Source organism: Podarcis tiliguerta (assembly GCF_965153285.1).
Source record: "Podarcis tiliguerta genome assembly, chromosome: 11".
In the NCBI taxonomy this organism is placed as follows: Eukaryota; Metazoa; Chordata; class Lepidosauria; order Squamata; family Lacertidae; genus Podarcis; species Podarcis tiliguerta.
Window position 1 is genome coordinate 41,811,119 of NC_139544.1, and position 24,812 is coordinate 41,835,930.

Below are 24,812 nucleotides of genomic sequence, written 5' to 3' on the forward strand. Positions count from 1 at the left end.
TGACATTTGGTACAACTGAAGAGATGTTTGGTGTGGTTTACCAGGCAGTTTTTAAAAATACAATAAATAATTAAAACAATAAGTTTATAACAGCAGAACTTTTAAAAATAACATTGGAAATTAAAGTAGCAAGTCAGCAATCCTTAAAGCCTGGGCAAATGAAAAGGTCTTCATCTGGTGCCAAACAAGAAAATAAAAATTAAAAAAAATCACTCAGCACCAGGCAGGTTTCCCTGGAGAGAAAATTCCAGAGCCAGGGCGCCACATAGCAACACAACACCATATAGCACCAGAATGCAACATGGAGCTCCTTCATGTACTATGATCCTAACAACTGTATGATTCAAACTCCTTGTTGTGTATCTCTAAAACCGTAATTGTGACTTTCTGCAACTTTGTATGTGCTGTTTTTTGTGTGTGTTTGTGTGATTCACTGTTGCTTTAAGGCAACAGGTTTCCGCAGTTCCTGACCTGTATAATTGTTCCCCCACCCTCTTAGTTTAAGCCCAGGCAATTTGCTCTTCTGTCTTACCTATACAGTACCTTGATCAATCTTCACACACTTTTTAAAATGTACTTACCAGTCGGGATACAAGAAAAAGTAAATAGTTGTGTACACTGAACAGAGTTTGGGGCATGAATTTCTCATGCAACAGTACCACCACCTTCCATTGTTGCATGATAAAACCAAAACCGCTAAGACAAACACATACTTTGAATCCTGACCATATAAATCACAGTTCATTATAAACTATGATGCTATGGCCTCCTCATTCTCCTTCATCTCCTCTGAGTCTGAAGTCATAAGAACCATACTCTAGGCATATACTGGCATTGGGGAATCACTCTGCAGCTGCATTTGCCAATTTTGATTTGAATTTTCTATCTTCACTGTGGTGGACTAGGCACACTCTGAAACAAGGCATTTTTATTACCTCTGTGTAATCTGAAGCTTCATTTCTTGTTGTTCTCCTGACACTTATGCCTGTTTCCTCTTTCAGATTCCAATGTGGCACATTGCCTGTGGTGTGAAAGACAAGATGAAGAGAGATTCATTCCATGAATCTGTCTGCAGCTGGTCTTATTTTAAAAACAAAACAGTGTGGCTGGCACTCTTTGGTGGGTGCTAATCATCCGGTGGCACAACACAGACTAGCCTTTCGGGGTTTGAAATTTGAATCTACTCCAAAGCTTGAACTTTTCCAGTTGGCAGAACAGTTTGCTGTTACATTATCTCCCAGTGCTAGCGTATAAACATTTTTGTAGCACATATTTATTTATTCTTCACTGATACTCCCATTACCCTCTTTTCAACTTGGCATCTTGCATTTCCAGGGGGAAATGTCTTATTTTGGAGTACAAATGGAATAATATAAGCAATAATTTTCGTTCAGTTGACTTTCTAAGGATGCAAATTGCTCATTTCGGAGCTATATGAACTTAACAGTGAATGTGCTCTGAATGAGTGACAGTTTTGCGGCATTACTTCCAGAGGGTCAGTCCTGCTGCTAATGGCATATAAGGGATTTCTTACAAACAAACCTTAGTTCATAAATCCTACATCAGGAACTAGCGGATAGGTTTTTTCCCAGGCAATCATCTTTATAAGAATGTTAAATGCACTGTGTGACTCGTTTGCTGTGAAGGATCCTAGAGATCTCTCTTGAAGGAAGTGGGAATCATCTCTCTTTTGGGTTATGGAAATATCATATTCTCTCAACCCTAAAACCACAATCTCTCATAGGGAAGATGCAATCTCCCTCCAGCCCAGCTAGCACATCAGTTCTAATTTAGTGATGCCTAGAAAAAGAATGTAAGAAGAGCCCTGATGGATGGAGCTGAAGATCCGTCTAGTCCCACATCCTGTTCTCACAGTTGTTGTAGTTGTTATTAATTTTATTAAATTTATATACCACCCCTCTTCCAAGGATAACAGGGCAGTATAAAAACATAAAAACACAGTTACTGATCCATAAGAAGACCTCTCCTCTTATTCCATGACTTTTAAGTTTAAGTTTGGTGAGATGCTTTGTCAAAAACTTTTTGAAAGTCTAAATTATGTATATGCGACTTAACTAATGGTGATTAAGTTCTGTTTCATAGTCACACTCACACAGGTCATTTTGTTCCTTTTTGTCTTATTTTTTAAAGAGATGTTTAGAGATAAAGTGCTACCATATTATAACACTTTAAGGTCCCTTGTTGTACTCAGAAGCACTGTTGTCCGTGATTTTAGCACCGTATCTCGCTTTTGGTGCTTGACTGTGGCCAGGATTTAAGCTGCAAACTGTCAGCCACACACTACAGAAATCACATACACTGTGTCATATTCAATATAATAGTATTTACAAGCTGCTCCTACATTTAAAAGATTTTGGGGGCGGGCGTTTTCCTCCCAGTTCCTTATCTTATTTTTTCAAATACATTATATTGTATGTCTTTGTGATGTTTAGAGGGAAGCTGTGTGGCGAAGTAACACTAGACCTTACAGCCCTTGACATGGAAATTGCAGCATAATCTACTGGTATGCAGCCTCCTTGTTTCCTGCATGGGACATGGCTATAGTTGATGAGTTTCTCATTCAACTAACCCTCGACCTCATAAAATTGGACCCGTACTTGAAGCCCACCCTTTATAATGCCAGCTTTTTTTCTCATTTTCAGCCCATGCAGTTAACTTGTATCTAGTTTAAAAATAGTCTTTTAAAAGAATCAATTTCATGGTGAATGCATCTAGTCAAACAAGCCATTTAAACAACATATTACTCGTGTGTAGCAGACCATTTTACAAGTACCTGATAGTTTTACAAGCCTGTGTTTCAGACAGGGTAATTGGTTGTCTCTGATATTCGAGTTTGGGACTTAGACTCATTAACTTATTTCAGTGAACAGAATATTATCCAGTTTTGCTGTACACCAGGTGCAATTCTTAGTGCCACTCATATTTTTTTATATAATACAAATAGGATGCAACAGTAGAGGCTTAACTTTGGGACACAAATAAGCTAATTAAATGCTGTCACCCTTCAGGCTTTTCACTAGATGTGAGATATATCACAATATATCTAATTATGATCTCTGTACTGTTTAAGTAAAATTGTCATCATCTCTTACTCTATATGTGTATTGGCTTTGTAATGCAGGTATTGGCTTGGATCCAGAAACGCCTTGCGCAAACAGAAAGGAACTTCCGCAAGGGATCCCTGCCAAATTCTTCTGATTTCCTCCTCCTGCTCCCTGTGTCTCATCCCTCCTCCCATATCAGAGGGTTCCTTGATCCCCAGGAGTGTTTGAGCAGGTTCAGGGGCTATAGCCAGGAAACCCCCATTGCTTGAGAAGAGTTCCACTCATTCTTCTTTGGATCCAACTCGTTGTGTATATGTGTGGTTTTGTGGCTTAAAAAAAATGTACTGCACATAGTAAGATTGCTTTGGGTAAAGGAATTCCAGTATCCATAGTTATCCTACATTTGTGGGTCTCTCCATTCACTGCAATTGAAGAATAATTGCCAAGTGCACAGTTTGTCGCCTCCATGCAGTAAATGCTGCATGCTCTGGATCAAGACAATGGAATAAACAATTACAATCCAGTTGGGAGCAAATGTTTCAAATGCATGTGCTATTTATCATTATCTATTAGGTAACAGTATAAATGGCAACTAGCAAATAGAGCAGGGCAATTTTAGCAATGTTGGCAGAGTTAGTAAAACTGGGGTTTAACATGTAGTTAAAATGAGAGCTGTTTTAGCACACACACAGACACACACGACAGGAATCAGCTTCCATTGATCTTGCATGCTGATAGCAGTAGCTGTACGTAAAGCACCAGTGCCAGACTTTGGGCTCTCACATTTCAGCAGCACCCTGTGCAATACCAACATTGGGCGCACCCTCTTGCCTTTCATTCTAAGTCGTTGTTGCAGTGCCCCCCTCTTGGCTCAGTGGCCAATGCAGGCAAACTGGTCGCACTCCTCTAAATCTGCCTCTGCTGGCACCCCTTGACCAGATTGTTGTTACCACACCTTTCTAAGATGATTTGCCGTCTCTAATGATTTCCTTTTATTATTTGCAAAAAATGACTTTTCTTCTCAGAAGTCTTTATCATTCAGTACCGAAAGGAGGAAGCGGACCATTCATTTGGGGTTTTTATTTAGAATATTCAGTTATGTTGACTAATGGGGACATAGTTATATGTGCTAGGTCCTGTGGCTGCAAAACAAGTCCAGATAATCACCCCTCCATCACCGTGCTTGGCAGTTGGTATGAGGTGCTTGTGCTCTTATGCTGTGTTTGGTTTTTGCTGAACCTGGTGCTGTGCATTATGGCCAAATATATCCACTTTGGTCCCTGTCTGCTACTTAGTCTCTTAATTCCTATGGGAGCAGAAAGGGTGTACAGTGGTACCTCAGGTTAAGTACTTAATTCTTTTCGGAGGTCCGTTCTTAACCTGAAACTGTTCTTAACCTGAAGCACCTCTTTAGCTAATGGGGCCTCTGCTGCCGTGCAGCTGGAGCACGATTTCTGTTCTCATCCTGAAGCAAAGTTCTTAACCTGAAGCACTATTTCTGGGTTAGCGGAGTCTGTGACCTGAAGTGTATGTAACCTGAAGCGTATGTAACCCGAGGTACCACTGTACTTAGTTTTTCACACATTATTTCTCCATCTTTATTTCTGTTAAATAAATTATATCCAGTGTAATATGTCATCTGTGGTTGTATTTACCTAATTTTAAGACCTGCTAAGGAACAAATGATTGCTATTATGTCCTGATATGTAAAACCACAGAATTCAAAGAAAGTGCCCTTTTCCCCATGACTTTTTCACATGAGAATCTTTTAACTGCTTTATTAGAGACTTAGATGTACTACCATTCTCTTTATCACTGTGGCCAGAAAGAAACTGTCACTCTCTCTCTCTCTCTCTCTCTCTCTCTCTCTCTCGTGTGTGTGTGTGTGTGTGTGTACAGGGTAAAAAAAAATGTTCACAAGAGCAGGGGGTAATATTACTAGAGTTTGGAACATCAAAGAATGTCATGAAATTATTAATTTCCTCTTGTTGCAGCAAATACCATGAGTTAGGCTGTCAACATGGGTAGTGTTGTCAGATTAATAAAAGCAAAAATTTGGCCTCTGGTTGATTATGTTACTGAGTAATGAGGATGAATGGTGATTGTCTAAAAGGTTTTCTTTTAGTCATTGCTCTCTGTAAAAGAACAAACAAATTAATATTTAGTATTTTCAAATAATGTGTTTGAAAATTCTTAATTCCAGCAGGTAGTTTTACTACCTTGGTAAATACAGGCCCCTGTATAATTAGTGAGGCAAAGAATGCTGCTCTTCCAGGAGGGGTGTGTGTGTGTGTGTGTGTGTGTGTGTGTGTGCTAAGCATTCTTTACATTAGAGGTTTGTGAAAATCTCAGGTTACTCAGCCATTTTTGTCAGCTTAGCACCAGCTGGCTTTGTTATCAAGTGGCTGCGCTAGATCCGTGGTTTGTTATGCTTTGTACAGCTTTTGCTTCCTCTCTGAATATAGCTGTCAGATTGCGTTTGCTGAAACAAGCCACAGTGGTCATTCGTTTTGCTTCAGAATATCCAGTTAATGGACTATCATCCATGCAAAACCTTCATTTTCAGCTAGCCAAAATCATAGCATGCATTCCTATAATTATAGTTCAATTCAGCTTCTTAGTAGTGTATGTATGAACAGCATTATGGAATTTATTACCTAAGTGGATTACATTTTTAATGATATACTATTATACTTTGCCTTAACTATGATAGGATTTTTTTGAGAGTGAGAGAGAGAGATCCAAATCCCAGTGTCTAACTGTTGTTGCTAATTTAGCCACAATAAAACTGACATAAAAGGGATAATTTGGCAAGATATCATAAGTGTATAGATAGGAGAAAGGGAGCATATTCTTGTGTGTCTCTTCTAACAATGCATTTAAATTAATATTCCTTAATAACCCAAGGAAGTGGTTTAGATGAATGTTGTTGTTGCCATTTGTTTCATTAGTGTTCAAATTATGTTTATCATAAAAAATCTAAATTTAAATAAAAGTCTTTCTCTTGCCTTTCTAAATGGTAATGTCAAGGATTTCATCTGAAGTATGTCTTCAAAGGAAGAATAAAATTCATACTTTAGCTAACAAAATTAATCATCTCCATTTTAAATCACTTTACAAGTAAATAGATATTGCATATAGATTGTGTCTTGGTTATATATTACTTTTAGGTATATTAGATTTTTATAGATACATAGGTCTGCCATGGGTCTGGATTTTTCCAGACATTACAGGGATTCCAAACGCGGAATTGACATCCAGGGGGGAATTTCCTGGATTTTAGGCAACTCAATCGAAATTTCATGGTTTTTTGGCATTTTTGTAAAAAGAACTACCACTACTACTACTTTGGGGGAGTCCTGATTTTTACTTTTTGAAATATGGCAATCCTAAAATATAGTACTATATATTTAGATTCTAGTCCTTCCCCCCTCGCATACACTCAGTGCCTTGTAGGTTAATGGGCGAATTAGGCCACAACTTTATTGATTTCAGGAATGAGAAGTATTGGCTTAGGCATTGGTCCTATTGACTAACCGGCTCCAGCCCGATTGCATGAAGACCGGCATGGGTGAACACCATAAGGGGGCTGAGGCACGTCAACTAGGAGCTCCCCCGGGTCACCGCTCGGGGGCTTGCCTTAGGCCCACACCTCCATAGGTTTCGGACAGGGTCACCCCCCCCCCCGAATCCTTTATCGGACTACCCTTAGCTTTTGGGGGGAGGTGATGGCGTTTCCTCCCCCCCCCCCACATCCTCTTAACCCCTTCTTACCAATGCCTAACCGCCAATGCCAAGGAGTTGTGACGAGTTGCTACGAGGTAGGCGAAAAACCGATTGGCTGAAATTGCCAATTGGGAAAAATTCCTAGCAGGCCCCTTCCGGCGACCGACCGAGGTCCATAGCAAAGTCAGGAGCCTACCTAAAGGGAGGGAGGGTGGGAAAAAACCTGATGGCTGGCACGGCGAAAAGAGGGCGAGCCCCGGCCGCGCCGGCCCTAAATAGGGCAGGCCCCGCCCCCCAGCCACCCGATTGGCTGGCTGGGTGTACGATGCGGCCGGGATTCCCTCGGTCTCGCAGGGGCTGAAGCCAGCCCCCGCGCACAAGCCAGCCCCCGCGCACGTGGGGTGGGCGTGAAGCCCGCAACCCCACCTCCTCCCCAGGATCGGAAGTGGCTTTCTCTTGTTGATAAATATTTTGCATTTTGCAACAACAGTAGTGCAGGTTAGAAGTTAAGTTCTAATTCTGAAGATGAAATAATGCGTTTCATAATCAGGGGTGGCCTGTATCATAAATGAAATCTAATTCTTTGAAAGATCTTCCTGTGCTTCTAAATGTATTGTTAGAATGGTGGTTTCCAGCAGATCATTCACCCCCAACAAAAACACCAGCATGTCACTGCATATAACCTATTTCAAGAACAGCTGTAAAGTAATTCTAAAAACGAGCGTTCAAGATTCTTCCAACACCTTCTTGAAAAGAAAAGTAAGCCAAAAAGTATATACAACAACTGATTTTTTGTGTTGCTTTTTTTAAAAAATAGATCAAAAAGTATTTGGAACTTGAACCACTCGCACGAGGAAAACGCTGGATACTTAAGCCCTGCTCCTTGGATGATATGGAAGCAGTAAAAGACAGCTTTGGCCTGCTGATAAATTTACTAGAAGACAGAGACCTTGAGCCTTCAAGAATGTGAAGAAAACTCAGATGGTTCTCAGACAGCATTGTTCCTGTTTGTCTCACCTTCAGCTGAATTATGGTTTGGTATACAGAAGACTGTGTTAGAGCTTGCAATAAATATATTTTTGCATTTAGCCTGGAAAGCCTGTTTATAAGTTCTGTGAATCAGGTTTGTGATTCTTTTCAGTAATGTTGTCTATGCTGAAATGGAGAGAACCTTCAGTTTACCAACAATTCTGTGTACCATATGCCATTTTTATGCATTGTTGTTAGAAGAACCTTAATGCAGAATTTTGCTGCATATACAAAATTTAAAAGAATCTGTAACTGGATACTAAGAGATCTAGTGATGTTCCTGAAAAGAAGATACGTTTTGCAGATCTCTGGCCATTACTTGTGTAATTATGCGGGATGAGCACACAAGCTATCTGGAAATTATAGTTGCTGAGAACCACAGTAGATTCTGAAGCCAAGGAACACATTTTTAATGCAAAGACTAGTCAGAAGCCTTATTGAATGCAAACACCTACCTTTTAACATTTACAGTTTTAATTCTTTTTAGAGACGAACCATTGATTTAGCAGAAGGTGAGGCAATGACAATAGGCATATCAGTATTTTGTTATCCATCAATTTGGAAGCATCTCAAGTGCTCAAAAAATAGCCTTTGTAAATTGTAGGTGTCAGTTAAGCTGATGATTGTGTAAAATTGTGGTGAAATCGGGGCTAACTTCTAGTACAGATAACGGAGCATGAACAATAAGCAGGTTTAAATAATCACTGGATGTATTCTATATAACTAGTATTATGCTAGAAGTCCTAGAGGCCATGGAATTTTTATTTTTATTTTTAAAAGTCAGTGTCTTGGAACTATACTCAAAAGTCTGTGTTTCTTAAATACCCCTATTTTCAGGGGATCCAAGCTGTACCAGACTGAATGTTGGTAGAAAGCTTTTCACCCAGAGCATAGTATGTTTTTGTTGTTGTTTTTGTTATATGTGACAGCACTCCATTTAGTTCCAGGAATGTATACCTTTCTCTCCCCAGGTTTACCTAGTCTTGAAGCCCTCAGACTGCTTCAGAGCTCAATACTGCCTTGGTTGTAGCAGTCAGTGGTGCAGCACTATGAAACTGGGCTCTTGCCAGTGGCATTGCTTGTGCGTACCAGGATGGGGGAAGGACAAGGCGTCAGCCAGATTGGAACAGTGCAGGTGCGCAGTGGAAGCACCAGATTGGGCCTGCACCACTGTGTCCTCACTGCCATCATGCCTCACCCACATTCCATCCCAGTAGGTGTGTTCATATGTGTTGAAAGCCACCCAGAGTGGCTGGGACAACCCAGCCAGATGGGCAGGGTATAAATAATAAAATTATTATTATCACCATCAGTAAGTGGCAGCGGCACCGCTGTCAAGATGCTATCCACCCCACCAACCACTCCTGCATAATCAGCAGTGGATAGCTTTTCATAAGTTGTGTTTGAATGTTGAATATTATATTCCTCTACCAAGTACGGAGTGGAATAGATCTTGGTAAAATATTGCAGCATTGGTGGTTTTGTAGCATTTGGGCATCTTTCTGTATTTTTAGCTTTGTTTTGTTTTAATTTCCAAAGTTAAATGCAGAATATCCTCCACTTGTAATTTTTGTATAATTTACTCTAAGCTACTATTGAAAAGTGAAGGGTGTCAAACAATTTCTCAATATATAATGCACTTTGATCTGTGAACCTACGTTTTTTATTTTTATTTTTTAATAAACACCATTGGATTTTTTTGGGTAACATCTGTCATAAGCTGTGAGTTGCTTGTGAAGAATGCCACATGGTTCATTCTTTAGTAGTCGGGCGACTGCTAAACAGGATTTGGAGCAAAGTGGAAAAAGAAAGCTGAGAGCGATCGGAGGGCCAGAAATTCTGACAACTAAAGGTATGTATTCATTTTGCCATCATATTGTACCCATTTCCAACCTGAAATGCACCTTTTATAGAGACTGGAGTTTCAAATATTTTAAAAAGAGTTATGATTCATCTTCAATCAATAGCTGCCTAATTTATTTGAAAAAAATCACCAGCATATGAGGTGGGCTATGGTCCTTGCATTGACCCAGGTGGTTCCTGATATGTTATTTTTGACAGAGTTGAGGCTTCTGTGTGTATTTTAAAATGTGCAAATAAGAGGGGATGTGCAGACAAAGAGGGAACAATATTCTCACTTGCTTTTTACCCCTTAACTGATCCCAATTTCTATTAGTTCAAAGGAGTGTCTTCACCAATAGACGTGCCTCAAACTGTTAAAAGGGGTTTGCCTTCTAGTTTTACGAGGACCATCCACTACTATTAAGGGCTTCAAAACCTTGACAAAAAAAGAGCTGAACTAGCAAAACTGAAAACAAAGCTTTAGCCGCATTGTAGTGTAAATATAGAGTAGGGTTGGAATCCCATGCTCACTTTCTTGAAAGCCCCATTGAACCCACTGGGAGTTTCTTAGGGTTAAAATGCATAAGGATGAGTTGCAGAACTTTTATGATAATACCTAATGACAGGGCCAGCCCAAGACATTTTGGCACCTGAAGCAAACCATAAAACGGCACCGCTCCCAACCAGGGAAGAAGGGGTGAGTGAAGATCTACATCAGGAACAAGGGAGGAACTCAAGGTCTACATTGCGGCCCCTGTGGATCCTGCCACCTGACTTGCCTCATCTTGCCCCTGCCTAGTACACAGGGAAATATCACTTATCAAACATTTCTGATGAAAATTCTTAGATAACTCCATATTGCATTTCATACTGCAGGGTGAAACAATACCTCATATCTGCTAAAGGGTGGCAGAGAAGCCCTTTCTTTTTCATTGTTCTTTGGTGGTTCTCTGTGGTAGCTGAATTTAAACATCAGTAGAACTTTGATGCGTTTAAACACTTCATTAAAAGAACACAGTTCATGAACTAATGCCATGTTTCTATCTAAACTGATCTTGAATGTACATTAAGCCACAAACAGCAACACAGTTCTTCAGGCACTTCATTGGCTTTCATCATACAGATGAAATGAACCCCATTCCTAGGAATCTGTGGAAATTCATTAAAAAAATGAACATTGTCTCTTTTTTTATTTACGAAAGGTGTTGTGGTGTAAGATTCTTATAGACATCTATCACATTGATGTATGTGTGTGCATGAGTGTGTGTGTGTGCGTGCCTGCACTGGGTTTTTCCTCAGACTTATGACTGTCTATACTAGTTTTGACAGTAAGAATATAAACATGATCAATCTGTATCCAAGAGGAGCTGTTTTGACAGGCTTCTGACAGACATCAAATTCTTTACAACTGTCAGTGACTCCTTTTGTCTATCAGTTCTGAGATTCTCATTGTGTTGTTTCCATGTTTATATCCTGTGCTAATATTTCTGGAAGTGCTATCCTTTTTGAACATCTTTAATGTGTTCAGTATTCTTTATCCTCCTCTGTATAATGTGTCATGTGTCTCAGCTTACATATGCAAATACTGTAAAAGAGAAATACGTGTCGTAATACTGAGCTTCTTGCATTTTATAAGTTATAGATGTTAGCAGATTTTTGTACTTAAAAGAGTTGCTTTTTATAATGCCAAATAATTTATATTACCCAGGTTTGTATATTAGTTAATAGCAATGGTTGACACAGCTAACCCACCATATATCTGATTTTATACTAAAAGTACAGCATTGATATTTACCACATTCATGCAGGCAACTTTGATGCAGAAAGAACTGTTTGTGATTTATATAACTTACGCTAACCAAAATGGAAATAAATGCTAACCAAAATGGAAATAAATGCTCTGTAGAACACATAAATATGAATGTTTCCATCAATATTAACATTTAGAAGTGTGTTTCGTTTGTAAAAAGTTCATTGACCTCGTAAGTTCAGGGCTGTTTCTTGCAGAAGCCCAGTTGAAATGCACAAGAGCCCAGCCACTCGTTTTATTGTAGAGGATATAGTGAGATTGCACTACAGGTAACTCCCTGTTTAAGCAGGGGCTGCATTCCTGGCCCTCACATGCATCGGTGGAATGCACATAAGTCCATGCCACCCCGTTGTGCCCCCTTTCCTAGCCACTTTCAGGTTCATGGCAATGTGTGCGTGCACATTCATGTGTCAATGAGACACACATAAAATGGTCACAGCCTGTAGTTATTTACACTGTCATTCTCTCAATAAAAATAGTATTGAATGATGAAAAGTTTAATCATGAAAAAATCTGTACAAAGAACATTTATGCTGGAATAATAGTTCCAGTAGATCTTGCAAAAAGATAAAGACAACCAAGCAGGAATCTGGTCTTTAGTTGAGGAGCTTTCCTGAAGAATCAATGTGGATTCTGAATTTTGACATGCATAAAATCTGTCAATTTCAGTTTCTCATTTCTCCCATCGCCGTTTTTCCCATTTCCACATTAGTTTATGATTGATTTTTAAATGTCCGCATGAAAATGCCTACGTATTTTCATCTACTATACACAGTTTTGTATGTAATCTTGCCTAGTGTAATGCACACTAATATAAGCATTGTTTTGGTTGGAGCACTGTATTGCAAAACATGCAGAAAAGCGAAGTTTTAAATGATTGCTTTTTTCTGTTTGTGTATTCATTTGAGAAATGCAAATGAAGTAGCTTCACATTAAAATGCAAACAGAGTGGATGTTCTGTATGACCCTGAGGAGGCCACTAACATCAGATTCACATCTATAATACGGGGAGGGAGAATCTGTTAGATAACTCGCCTTAATAGTTAGTGTTTCCTTTATAATATAATACTACCTTGTCTCTTACAATAGATCAATAAAATTTTGTGTATGTATATAAGTCCACTGCTTTCCAGGCAGTATCGAGGGGTATTTTTTTGCCTTTCATGTTTTATGTGCATTGCTGCTTTCACACAACAGCTGGTATAGCACACCCCCCTCCCAAGTTGAATGCATATACCTACTTCATATAAATCACTCCTTAAAAGAAATATCAGTTAAAAATAGACAATATCAGCTGTTGTGTGAAGGCAGCAATGCACATAAAGTATGAAAGTCCGCAGTCCACGTATCCACATGTCCAAAGTCCTCCAGAACATCCAAGCTGAGGTCCATCAACATGGGCCATAGCTGTCAACTTTCCCCCTTTTCTAAGGGAAATTCCCTTATTCTGAATAGAAAAGGGAGAAGTTGACAGCTATGACATGGGCAGTTGAGCAGACACAGCACTTCAGCTTTGCTGCCCTTTTATACTTTGCATGCTGATTGCAGCATCTGGGCTTGATGAGGCATATGACCCTCACCTGTTCCAAGCCTACTCAAGCTGAGGAATCACACACTTCCTCCTGGAGCTAGCAAGCCCCACCTAGCCAGCTAGTGAGCTGGGCTGTGGGCCCTTGCCTGCCTCAGCCTCCTGGTGCTCCCCACCCGCTGCCCCCTACACCCCAGAGCCTACTGTGTTCAGGAAACGGGGTCCTCTCTGGGTCTGGTGATGAGTCCTGCTGCTCTGGTTCCTGTGCACTGATCCCATCTCCTCCATCACCTGTGAGTACTTTCTACACCAACCTCTCCTTCCCCATCCCCAGTTTGCCCCAGTCTGTCTCAGTCCTGGCTGCACAACTCACCAGAATCTTCCTCCTCCTCCCTGTTGTCCTGCCAGTTCATGAGACAGGGCAGTGATAGTGGTAGGCCGTTCAGTTTCATCCCAACAATCAGGGTAACATTTCTGATATGGCACTAAAGCTTTCCTCTTTTTTTTACATCTCTACTTCTCCCCATTGTTTAGAGATATTTGTTGTTGCCTACTTATCTTGCTTAAAATGTGTAAATAATAATAATTAGCAGCAATACTATTGCTTAGTGTTTAATGTGGGGTTGTCACCACTCCCACTCCATTGTGTTTTTTAAAACAGATTTTTGTTGGTATATGTAAATCGCTTGCAGATTTCTGTTGAAATATAAAGCGGTACACAATAATGTAATTAATTAGCGTGTGGTCCTATGCATGTCTTTCAAAAGTAAGTTCTGTTGAGTTCAGTAAGACTTACAGATAAGTAAGGATAGAACTGCAGCTTTAATTTATCAAACTTAAATATTGGCAGATGTAATTTTAAAAGTCGTTTTGAATTTAAGAAGGCACAGGCTGTGAACTATTAAGCCTTTAGTTCTCATTGACTTTTCATTAGCCTCTCTTCGTCAGTGGAATCCTAACAGCTAAAAGTTTGCCTGTTGAATTTGCACCGTGCAAATGTGTTCACTTACTTGCTGCTCTACCTTTAAAGTAATGAGCATGACCTTAGTGTGACAGTAAATAAGGTAACATACAGCTGCTAAAATAATGACATACATTAATGGTATAAGGAATGTTTACCCTGCATTCCTCTCTATTAGTGTCCACAATTAACCTGCTCCACAGCTGAGAAAATAATTCTAGCCAGCAGTGATAAATTGACAACACTTCTCCCCATGGAAGTGGCAACAATATTTATAGAAGTTACTACAAACAAATGCATATCAAGATATAGTACCATGTTTCACTAATTTTAGTCCTTGGGATGTGCCAAAGATACAATATGTATATGCTATTATAGTTAAATATAACTCAGTTCCTCCCCTGCTTTTATTATTAAAACAAGGTTCACTTGCTGAGTATTTTCGCTTCTTTACTCTCATTATGTGTGTTTTTCGTCCTGAAGTATCCGAGTGCCTAAAATTCACAGGGGCTAGGGGAGAGCGAAGAATAATCCCGAGTCTCCTGGCTCCCAGGCATCAGCCAAAACCACAAGATTATTCCTTCTTCCTTGCAGCGTACTCTGTGCACCTGGAGATGTGAAAGTACCCTTGCCAACCGTCTTGTTTTGCATGATGAGGATCTGAATTCACACACAGTTCAGAATAGGCCTGAGGTTTTGGTTCAGGCCCATCTCCAGTGAACAGTGACAGGGCCATGGGAGCCTAGTCTAACAGATTGTAAATAAGCTCCCTCTGTTCACTTAATACTTGATCTAACCTCACAAATGTCATGTGATCCTTTTGGTATGTTGATGCATTATTGTTGAGTTTTTTTGACCTGGCCATTAGAAGAATCACGTACTGTGGTTTGAAAACCAAGAATTCCTGTCTGTTTTCACTTCTTTTATAATGAGGTAAAAGAAATACCTAGCAGGGACTGTCTTGGGATGCAGCCGGGCTGCTAATAGTATGCTATGTAGTTGCCATCTGGATTTTCTGAATCCTGATTGGTTGGTTGTCAAAAAAACAAAACGAAAAAAACGCCAACAAAATTCAACAGCCTCTACATTTGTAATTAAGCTTGAACCAATATTAAGTCAGACGAACTTGACAATGTGTAACTTATATGTAAATTAATTATGTGATGAAGTTGCTGCATATTGTAGCAAAGCTCATCTATAAAATACATTAGGTGCTGTCCTCAACCCCCAAAGTCCATGGCTCTTTTGTGATTGGTAGAAACAAAAGATAAGGTCATAAATTGAATTTGTGGGGGTTGTGGTGGGGAACAATGACATTTCACACTGCCTGTTTGACAGTAATGGAAAAGTGATACGATCACGGGGATGTCTACTTGCCAACTGCAATTATTAAAGCTCATCTGAAGCAAACCATGGGGAAGGGCCATAGCTCTGTAGTGCAGCATCTGCATTGCATGGAGAAGGTCCCAGGTTCTGTTCCCAGCATATTGAGGTTGGGCTGGGAATGTCCCTAGTCTGAAACCCTGGGCCTACGCTACTAAGCTAGATGGGCCAGTAGTCTAACCTGGTATAAGAGAGCTTCCTATGTTGATTGGTTGGTTGGTTGGCCTCCATCTGTCTTGGGAGACAATGGAGGAGTGCACCTTTGATGGTGAGGTCAAACTGCTGGCGGGTTGCAGCGCCTGCTGTAGATGTAGAGACCAATGCAGGAGAGACATGCTTTGTTGCAGCTGGGGCAGAGGAAGGTGTCCAGTTGTGCTTCTGCAGAAGCGGCGTGGTGTTTGTTCTTGCATAAAGGTGACAGCTTATAAAGTTGCCTTCATTAAAGCAACATCAATGGCAAGTGGGAAGACAGAGTGGTTAAATGGTTGGACTAGGGCTGGGGAGACCCAGATGCAGACCCCCCCTCACTGGATAACCATGAGGCAATCCCTATCTCTCAGCCCAAACATTTTTCATAAGGTTGCTGTGAGGATAAAAGAACCATGTATGTTGCCACAAGTTCCCTGGAGAAATGACAGATTATAAACATAATAAAATAAATACTTTTGGAAGGTCATAAATTCTAGCCTCGCACACACTGAACATAGTCGCTAGCACAAAATAATACATGAAGGGAGCTTACTCAACTTGGGTAATGTCTTCTGGGAAGCCAGTGTTTAAAAAGGAGTTTATGACTTTATAGTGCTGGGACAAGTAACATTGACAAAGGCTGAAGTTGACAACAAGAAACCTGATTTCATTGATGTTGTTTGATACTGTCTGTCCTGTTTTATTATGTCTACTATATGCTGCTTTGGCTTTGGATATTTTATTGGAAAGGTGTGATATAAATCTTAGTGATAAATAATAATAAACATAACTCTACAGAAACCATCCTCCGCTCTAGTGCAGCACTAAATGAGAACTTGGCTCCTACACCATAACAAGCTCTCCTCCTTTCAGTGTCCTGCTAGATGCAAGGCTGCCAGCTTGGAAGGCTTTAAAAGAGGATTGAGCAAATATCAGTGGCTACAAGTTACAATGGTTCTGGTCTACCTACTCTGTATGATGTTTCTGCATACCAGTGGCTGGCAATTGCAATTGGGAAGAGTTGTTGCACTCTGTTCAGCCACTGTGAAAGCAGGCTACTGGGCTAGATAGACCTTTGACCAGAACCAAACGGGCTTTGTGTGTGTTTGTGACGGTAGGGACAAGCCTCAAACCTGAGTTATGGGACTGTACACATTCAATATTTCTTTTCTACAGCAGCCTTCACTAAGCTGGTGTCCTCTGGATGTTTCGGACAATAGTAACTGGGCTGACTGGGGGATCTGGGGAGCACCAAATTGGAAAAGGCTGCATAAAGGAATATATGCTACACCATGCTGAGCCACAATGCGGTTTGGAAGCGGCAGCTAGCCCAAGATGCAGCTACCAAGGAGCTTAAGTGGGATGCTCAGCCTTTCACTTTGGACTAAAAGGATGAAAATGAAACCCAAAAATACATAACAAAAAATCAAAATGTGTATCATTTTATAGATTATTTTTATTAAGAGTGGTGCCAAGGGCACCTGTCATTAAGTGACCACTGTGGGGTGTGTGGCATAACACACAGTGTCTGCTGTGGGGACATGGCATAGTACCAAATTAGAGAAAGCTGGAAGATCTGCACTGGCTGCCTTTTAGGTAATGAGCCAAGTTCAGGGTTTTGTTGTTGACGTTTGCAGCCTAAACAATGTGGGACCAGGAGATCTAGCAAACTGCCTCCCCTAGTACATACCGAGCTAATCTTTTAAGATCCTCGGATGAGACCTTGTTGATTGTTCCAAAACCAGCGAATTGTTCTTAGGGCAGCATTCAACTAAGTTGTTGCATGCACAGAATGAGGTCTTCTCACACAATGGGACTTTCCCTTCCCATCTCTCTGTACCCTGAATCAGCTCTAATGGTTTGGATGAACACCCAGAAAGGGTTTATGGAGCAACTGGGTGAGGAAAGGGAGGCATGCATACCCCACTTAGTGCTATGTTCAACTCCACCCTCAGTGATGCCGTGGAAGTGGGGCTTCCTGGTGGTAACACGCTCCCTCTGGAATGCCCTGTAACACATGAGGCAGAGGGAGTGATGACCTTTAAGCAGCTCTCAAAGACATAGGGTTACCCAGGCTTGGGGGGGGCTGCCTTTATTTTTATTTTATTTGTCCCGTTTCATTTATGAGATACGTCTCATTTTTATCTAGTTTTTGGTAATTTGAATGCATTTTTTATTATGTTTTTGTAAATGGTTAGAGATTGTTATCATTTGAAGTGGTATACAATGGTACCTCCGATTACGAATGGGATCCCGAAAACTTTGTAGCTGGAGGCACCCTTCTGCGCACCCATGCGGCGCATTGAGTGCTTCTGTGCATGCGTGCATGGCAAAACCCGGACGTATACACTTCCGGATTTGTCGCGCTTGTAACCCGAAGTTTACGTATCCAGAGGGATACTAAGCAGAGGTACGACTGTATATACTTTTAACTAAATGTTATGTACTGAGTTGAATAGGATCCAAAATGCAGCAGTCTGATTGGTCCTAGAACAATAGGATTCAGAATGCAGCAGTCTGATTGGTCCACAGGAGCCACCCAATCCAGCTTCAGGTGGAAGTGAATCCACAACCTGATTGGCCTACAGGAGAATCCCGGAATTAGCCAATCACGTGGGGCCCATTGTGCGAATAATGTATATAAAGCAGACATTCTGGGGGAACTTCCATTCCTCCTCACCACTATGAGCTGAATAAAGAGCATGACATCCACTCTCGACTTCAAGTATATTTCACTAAATAAATATGAACAAACTGTCATTTAGCACTGCATGGACAAGCCTGAATGAGTGTGAGCAGAGCGTTGAGTTCACACGCCTCCCACCTGCATGGCTGGGCAAAGCTCTTTGGCAGGATTTTGTTTCTGTGTTAAAGAAACCCAGCTGGGTTGTTAAACCAACCGGAGCTTGTTTTGTACTAGGATCCCTGGTTTGAGTGTAACGTTAAGCCAGGATTCTTTAAAAAATAAAAGTAAACTCTACCAAAGCTGTCCACACGACTGTGCAGGATACGGACTGTGTGAGTCTGATGGCTAAAACCATGGTTTTGTGTTACATAGCAGCCTTTTCAGTGTCTTGCATCTGCTCCCACCCCTGGAGTAGTCCCAAGACTACTTCAATGAGTTAAACTTGCATTTCTTCTGTAGCAATCGCTGCAATAGGCTTCATGTCCATTTTGGTTTACATCAATTCTGGTCTGCAAGTCAGATGACCTTGATTCTTTGATTAAAGAATATGAAGATTAACAGTTGGGTTTCTTTGACCTCTCATTTTCATGCTGCCTGAAAAGCTGTGTCTCTAGAGAATCTCTAAAAAATTGGTTAAAGGTGTGGAAAGAAATCAAAGTTGTAGTGATGCTGCATATAACTTAAGATTGCTTTGGGCTTTCTCTTATCCTGAAAGGAATCCTATATCCCCACAGTATTATCCCTTCTAGTTGCTATTTTACATAATATGTTTGGTTTAGTGCCAGTTGCACTGGTTGAGTTTGCAATTTCATCCCAGGGGAAAGGGGAAGTAATGTGAGCAGAAGAATATTGCCAGCACACTTAATCTATTGACATTTATTCTTAGGGACATATCAGCACTGGCTGTCGATTCACACAATACTTCCCTCCCCCCCTTGCAAGCAGCTGGTATAATTGTTGCTGGAATAATACAAAACTGATGCCAGCCATATCCATAATAGGCTGGTTCATATACACATGTCCTTTTCTATGCATGCGTAGTTACTTGCATACATTTAAAACAGTATTCTGTGATCCTGCCATTAGCTGTGTGTGTGTATCCTGCACAAAGCTCAGCTGTAAATAACACGTCTCTTTAAATTTCATAAATTATTTGCTAATTTTTAAAATCCACAAAATAATAATAAACTGATCGGCTGATTGAAGAGTGTTCATAGGAAAGTGATTCAGAAGTCTAAAGAGTTCACATGTTCAAAATACAAAAAGCCAAATGTTATTTCAGTTACAGGACAGTTGTTCTTGGGGATAAAGGCAAGAGAACAATTTCATCATAGTTTACAAATTATGAATTTTGTCATTGATCTGTCATTCTGTTTTTAAAGGGATGGTGTGATTATTAGCCACTGAACATAACTTGATTTTCAGGGTGGGGTTATAAATATTGTTAGTGTCCTCTTACAGTACAGTTCAGTAAACAACATGTAAATATGATATTAAGAGTTTTTCCAAAAAAGGGCGCTGCAAAATAAAACCTCTCTTTGTGTATCGCTGCTCCTCCTTTTCCTAATTAATTAATTAATTAATTGAGTCAATAGGACTTCTTTCCATTAAATTTAATTCAGGTGGCTACCAAGTAATTTATGTAAGTAATAGAAATGGAGCTTTATAGTTTATTGACAACTTCTTTTCTTAAGAGGTCTAATGTGTTAGCTGGAAGTCAAGCATTAATCCACTCTAAAGTGCCTGTGAGGCAGCTGATGACTCACTGAACAGACTTGAAAGTGTCAACAAAAAAGTGGGGCCCCTCCAGCTGATTCTTGTCTTAAGTCAAGAGCCAGCTTACCTATGGTCTAGCCAAACCCTGCAGCCATGCTGACTAATAAGACCTCCTCCCATAAATGTAGCTACCCATTTCCAGTCAATGGGACACAATTTTTTGATTTCTTTTCTTCACTTTCTGGGATTGTGCTGTGGACTTTTATTGGTTTCTTTCACACAAAAAGGGGGGGGGGAGGAGTGTGCCTCCCTCCCCGACATTTTTGCGTTTTTCCTTTATTCGTTTTCATCTGCTTTACTGGAAAATACTTGGCATCGCCACCTCTTTTCTTCCAGTTTGCAGCTCAGGTTGCCTTTGGACAGCCTGCACTCCCCAGAAGATATGTTGCTTATGTGCTTCCAGAGAAACAGATTCGTCTTCAACAGCTTCCCATTCCCCAATACATCTGTGAAATATCTAGCAAGCACATGATGCCAAGACGAATTTGAACTCTTTGGTCCTGGCAGCCTTACCTTGTCAACACTACAGAGCTTTTCGACCAAGGTGTACCTCTCTTGAATGTGCTGGCTCAAGCCCAGGCCACTGTGAGCCTAGTGCGGTTGGATGTTTGAAAATCATTTTCTCTTGGTAGCAAAACAGCTTGGAACGAGATGAACAGTATATAGATCATCGCTTGTTTGCTACAACAACAAACGGTAATGGTACAAATCTTATTTTTGGAAAGGCCTGCTGTCTGGCAGACACTTCCCCCCCTTAAGGTGCTTGTCTGAGTTTCACTGTTGAATGACTGGAACGAAAGTTGTAGGATGGCTGTTGTAATTAACAAAAATGTGTGTACAAGTTGTAAAGTGCTGTCTGAATCCCAAAGGGGATAGGCTGGTGATGCACGGCACTTACTTAAAAGCGATATTGGCCCCAACCCACAGGTTCCTGCATGTAAAAGCATGCTGGATAGCAGGCTGGCTGATCACCTGTTCAGGGAAATGGAGCACACAGAGAAAGTTGGATTGAGTCCCCACTTGCTGCTTCTAACAGCTGGTTGGTGCTGCGGAAGCTGGGCCAACTATTTGAGCCAGTGTGGTGTAGTGGTTAAGAGTGGTGGACTCGTAATCTGGGTAACCGGGTTCGCGTCTCCGCTCCTCCACATGCAGCTGCTGGGTGACCTTGGGCCAGTCACACTTCTTTGAAGTCTCTCAGCCCCACTCACCTCACAGAGTGTTTGTTGTGGGGGAGGAAGGGAAAGGAGAATGTTAGCCACTTTGAGACTCCTTAAAGGGAGTGAAAGGTGGGATATCAAATCCAAACGCTTCTTCTTCTTCTTCTTGAGGGGGGGCTTGCATGGAATTGATCCAAGATGTCTCTCTGTGCCCGATACAGAGTAGGGCCCAATACATCCAGGCTCATTCCTGCTGGACAATGGGTTTTCAAAATGCCTTCCAGAAAACATGGTCAGATTGCTCACCAGTCTTTTCCTCTTGCTTAAAAATAGTAAACATAGAGAGATATATTATACAGATCCATTTCTAATTCAGTATCCTTCCGGTGATGGCATCTGACGGATTTCTGAAATTTCTTTAGGGGGTGGGGTTCTGAGAGAACGGAAGAACTTTAAGAACTACAAATCAAGAAAGAGAAAACAGTGCCATTTCCGAATATATTTAGAAAATTATGAAAACCACAAAAAAAAGTGTAGAGTTCCTGTTTCTGGCTTTGAAAACAGAATGTTGAGAATCAAGGGAAAATGTGAAGACAGACTGTTCTTGGGTTAGCTATTACTTATGAGCAAGAGAGTCAAGATTCTGTGCCAAAAATCCCAAAATTCTACAGGAAGCAATCCCAGGTCGTGTGCCAAGAAAACTCAAATTCACAACTTAGAATAAATAATGCTGCAATGCGTTCATTTCCCCCCTCTTTTTTTCAAGTCTATAAGCTCCATACTTTTACATGGGGTTTTTTTCTGAATCAAGTATTTGAATTGCTGTAGAATGTTGAACTGTTTTTTTCTAAGTAATGGCGGGAAGAGAGGTAGCGCATGTCACTGATTGCCTGTGGGGTCAAAGGATAGGAGAAAAACTGAGGGGGGAGGAATTAAGTGCAAAAGATGTGTTGGAAAATGAATAGGAAGTGCCCAGGGCAGCCTTCCTCAACTTGATGTTCTCAAGATGTTTTGGGTTACAACTTGCATCATTGCTAACCATTGGCTATGTTGTCTGATGGGGAGTTGTATTTCAAAATACTTGGAGGACACCAACTTCAAGAAGGCCTGTTTAAACAACCCAAAGCTCCTTACTTTACCCCAAAACTCCAGTAATCATAAATCCCTTCCTCGTGTCTCACCTACTTATAGTAGTAATCAGTGACAGGTGGTCATTGGGGCTGGTGGGGCAGTGGGCAAGTCAGAAAATGGCTAAAGGGCAGTAGTGTAAATGCCACAAACCAACAAACAAATAAACAAACAGTCATTGGTAGATGTAGTCACTTTTTTAATTGGTCCCACAGGAGCCTCACACAGAAATTACATACAGAAAGCTTTCGATGGCATGGCTGTATTAACAGTGGCTATCAGTCTGAACTTCTATAGATACGCTGAGAAGTAAGGCTCCCTGTAATCAAGGAGATCTAAACTTCATTTAAGTTCTTGGAACCATGTAAAATCCAAAGTTGCTAGCACAAGTTGTATACTTGAGCTCCAGGTACAAGATGATCTCCAAAGAATTTTTCCAGAGATTCCTGATTACAAAGAAATGTGGAAATTTTACACAGCAATGTGCCCAATTTCACATTGGCAAGCCCTGTTATAATCAACTAAGGTTGCAATCCTCTATCCACTTATCAGGTAGTAAGCCTTTTTTAACTCAGTGGGACAAACTTCTGAGCAGGCATGTGCAGGATGTTGCTGTAAATGTATCTGTGAACATGAGAAAAAAGAAAACTCACACGCACTCCATACACCATAGAGGATGCCTTCAAATGGATGTCTTCTGACAGCCCTCCAGAATAGAGAGTTGCACTTGAATAGTTGGGAACAGGACCACCTTTCTCCTGCTAGCATTAGGAGAAAGAGAAGTTGCATACATGCCATACAGTCAAAGCCCCCAAAAGGGAAATTGTTTCATCCCCTTGATCATTTTGTTTGCCCTTTCTGAACATTCCCCAACTCCACATTATTCTTTTTCTTTTTTCTTTTTTTGAGATGAGGTGGGCAGAACTGTACATAGTATTCCAAATGCAGTGACACCAAAGATTTGTATAACAGCCTTATGAGATCAGCAGTTTTATTTTCGTCTCCTTTCCTAACGATCCCTAGCATGGGATTTGCCTTTTTCACCGCTGCTGCACACTGAGTGTGGCAAATGTTGACCACATGGCTTAGCCTGATGCCTTCAGGTCCGGTGGAAGATTCTAGTCCAAGCCAGGCCAGTTGGCGTTTGTGCGTGGAATGGGAGGCGCCATCTTGTCCTTTGCCTCAGGCAGCAAAATGCCTTGTGTCATCTCTGGCAATGATATAAAAATATAATGAGAGGATATATGGTGCAGACATAACTCAGCCTAGTCTGGAGTGTTAATTTAAATATGGGGATGGAAAGTACTAGGTCAGGGAGCTATTTTGACTGAAGAGAAGCACAGTACAAGAAATAAAAATAATAATCCAAAGGCTTTGAATGAATAAGTTAGAACTAGAAAGAAAGAAAGGATGGTTGTGAAATGTTTGTTACAAGCTGGCTGCTATATGATCTTGCTGGCTCTTGCCAGGCTTACTGGAAGCAAATTTTGCTTTGCAGACTAGTTATCTTGCTGGAATCACACTTGCTGGTTTTTTTTTTTAAAAAAAGCAGCTGGCCTCCAAGGCGTCCGATCTCTGAGGAAGTGTTTCCATATGAATACAGCGCCACAGTTTGGTGTTGAGGAGGGAAGGGAGCATTTGGTCGTAGCTGGGAAATGGCAAGTACATAAACCAAAGGAGCTGGGGCTCCAACACAGATACAGTAGCATAAAAGACACTTCTGTGACCTCACAGCATGTGTGCGTGTGTGAAACAAGCAATCACCTGGGCTTATTGGGTCCCCCCACATCCAATAGACACCCTGGCGAGCCCTCCTGCTTTGGCCCACTTAACATGTGCTTGTACATGTTGCCAGAGCAAAAGTTACCTTGCCAGTGCTTAGTATTTGTCCCTGTGCATTTGTTCATCTGCGATGTGTGTGTTTCTGTGCTATGGTCTGTTTTAATTTGAAATGGGTCAGGATGAAAAATGGAAGGTAAGATCGATGAATGGATGGACAGAATAATATCTGCCTCAGGCCAGGAGACAAAAAAGCTGCTTAAAGGATGGGGTGTTATTCTTCCAAGGTATGCAGGGTTCTTGGAAGGGGAACAGGTCCTCACCAGAAAATGCATCACTAAAAAATCTTGGCACCTTTTAGGGAGCACCTGTTCAGAACAGCAGGAGAGGCCCTGCTCAAAAGTCCCCTTCCCACGCAATATGAAGTTAGTGAAAATGTGGAGCGAGTTCTTCTCACTTGTCATTCCCTGCTCAAAGAGATTCCCAGCTTCCAGACATCCATAAATCATTGTAGAAGGCAGAGAGCATTTGTCCCGTTTTCCTAAAATCTGACAATATATTTCAATTTTTATCCATGTCTGCAGCTGCTTGATGGTTCTGTCAATGGACATTTGATAGGACACACTTTCGCATGCAATGCGTTATGTTACATGGTGCCTTTATTTATTGTACTTTTTGTTCAAGGTGACAAACATGATTACCCATACTCCATGTTATCTAAAGGCCAGGCAAGAAATGTGCCAAATAAATACA

General features: G+C 40.9%; 1 protein-coding gene across 10 annotated transcripts in view; it reads left to right on the plus strand.

Moving 5' to 3' along the window:
• Window positions 1-11,578, plus strand: part of ARL15 (ARF like GTPase 15) — a 190,010-nt gene extending 178,432 nt beyond the window's left edge. For all 10 annotated transcript variants that reach the window (XM_083403187.1, XM_083403190.1, XM_083403189.1 and 7 more), the window contains one exon: window positions 7,609-11,578. In XM_083403187.1, the coding sequence (XP_083259313.1) occupies window positions 7,609-7,761 (153 nt within the window). In that variant the 3' untranslated portion in view covers window positions 7,762-11,578. The remainder of the gene's footprint in view (window positions 1-7,608) is intronic.
• The last annotated feature ends 13,234 nt before the right edge of the window (window positions 11,579-24,812 follow it).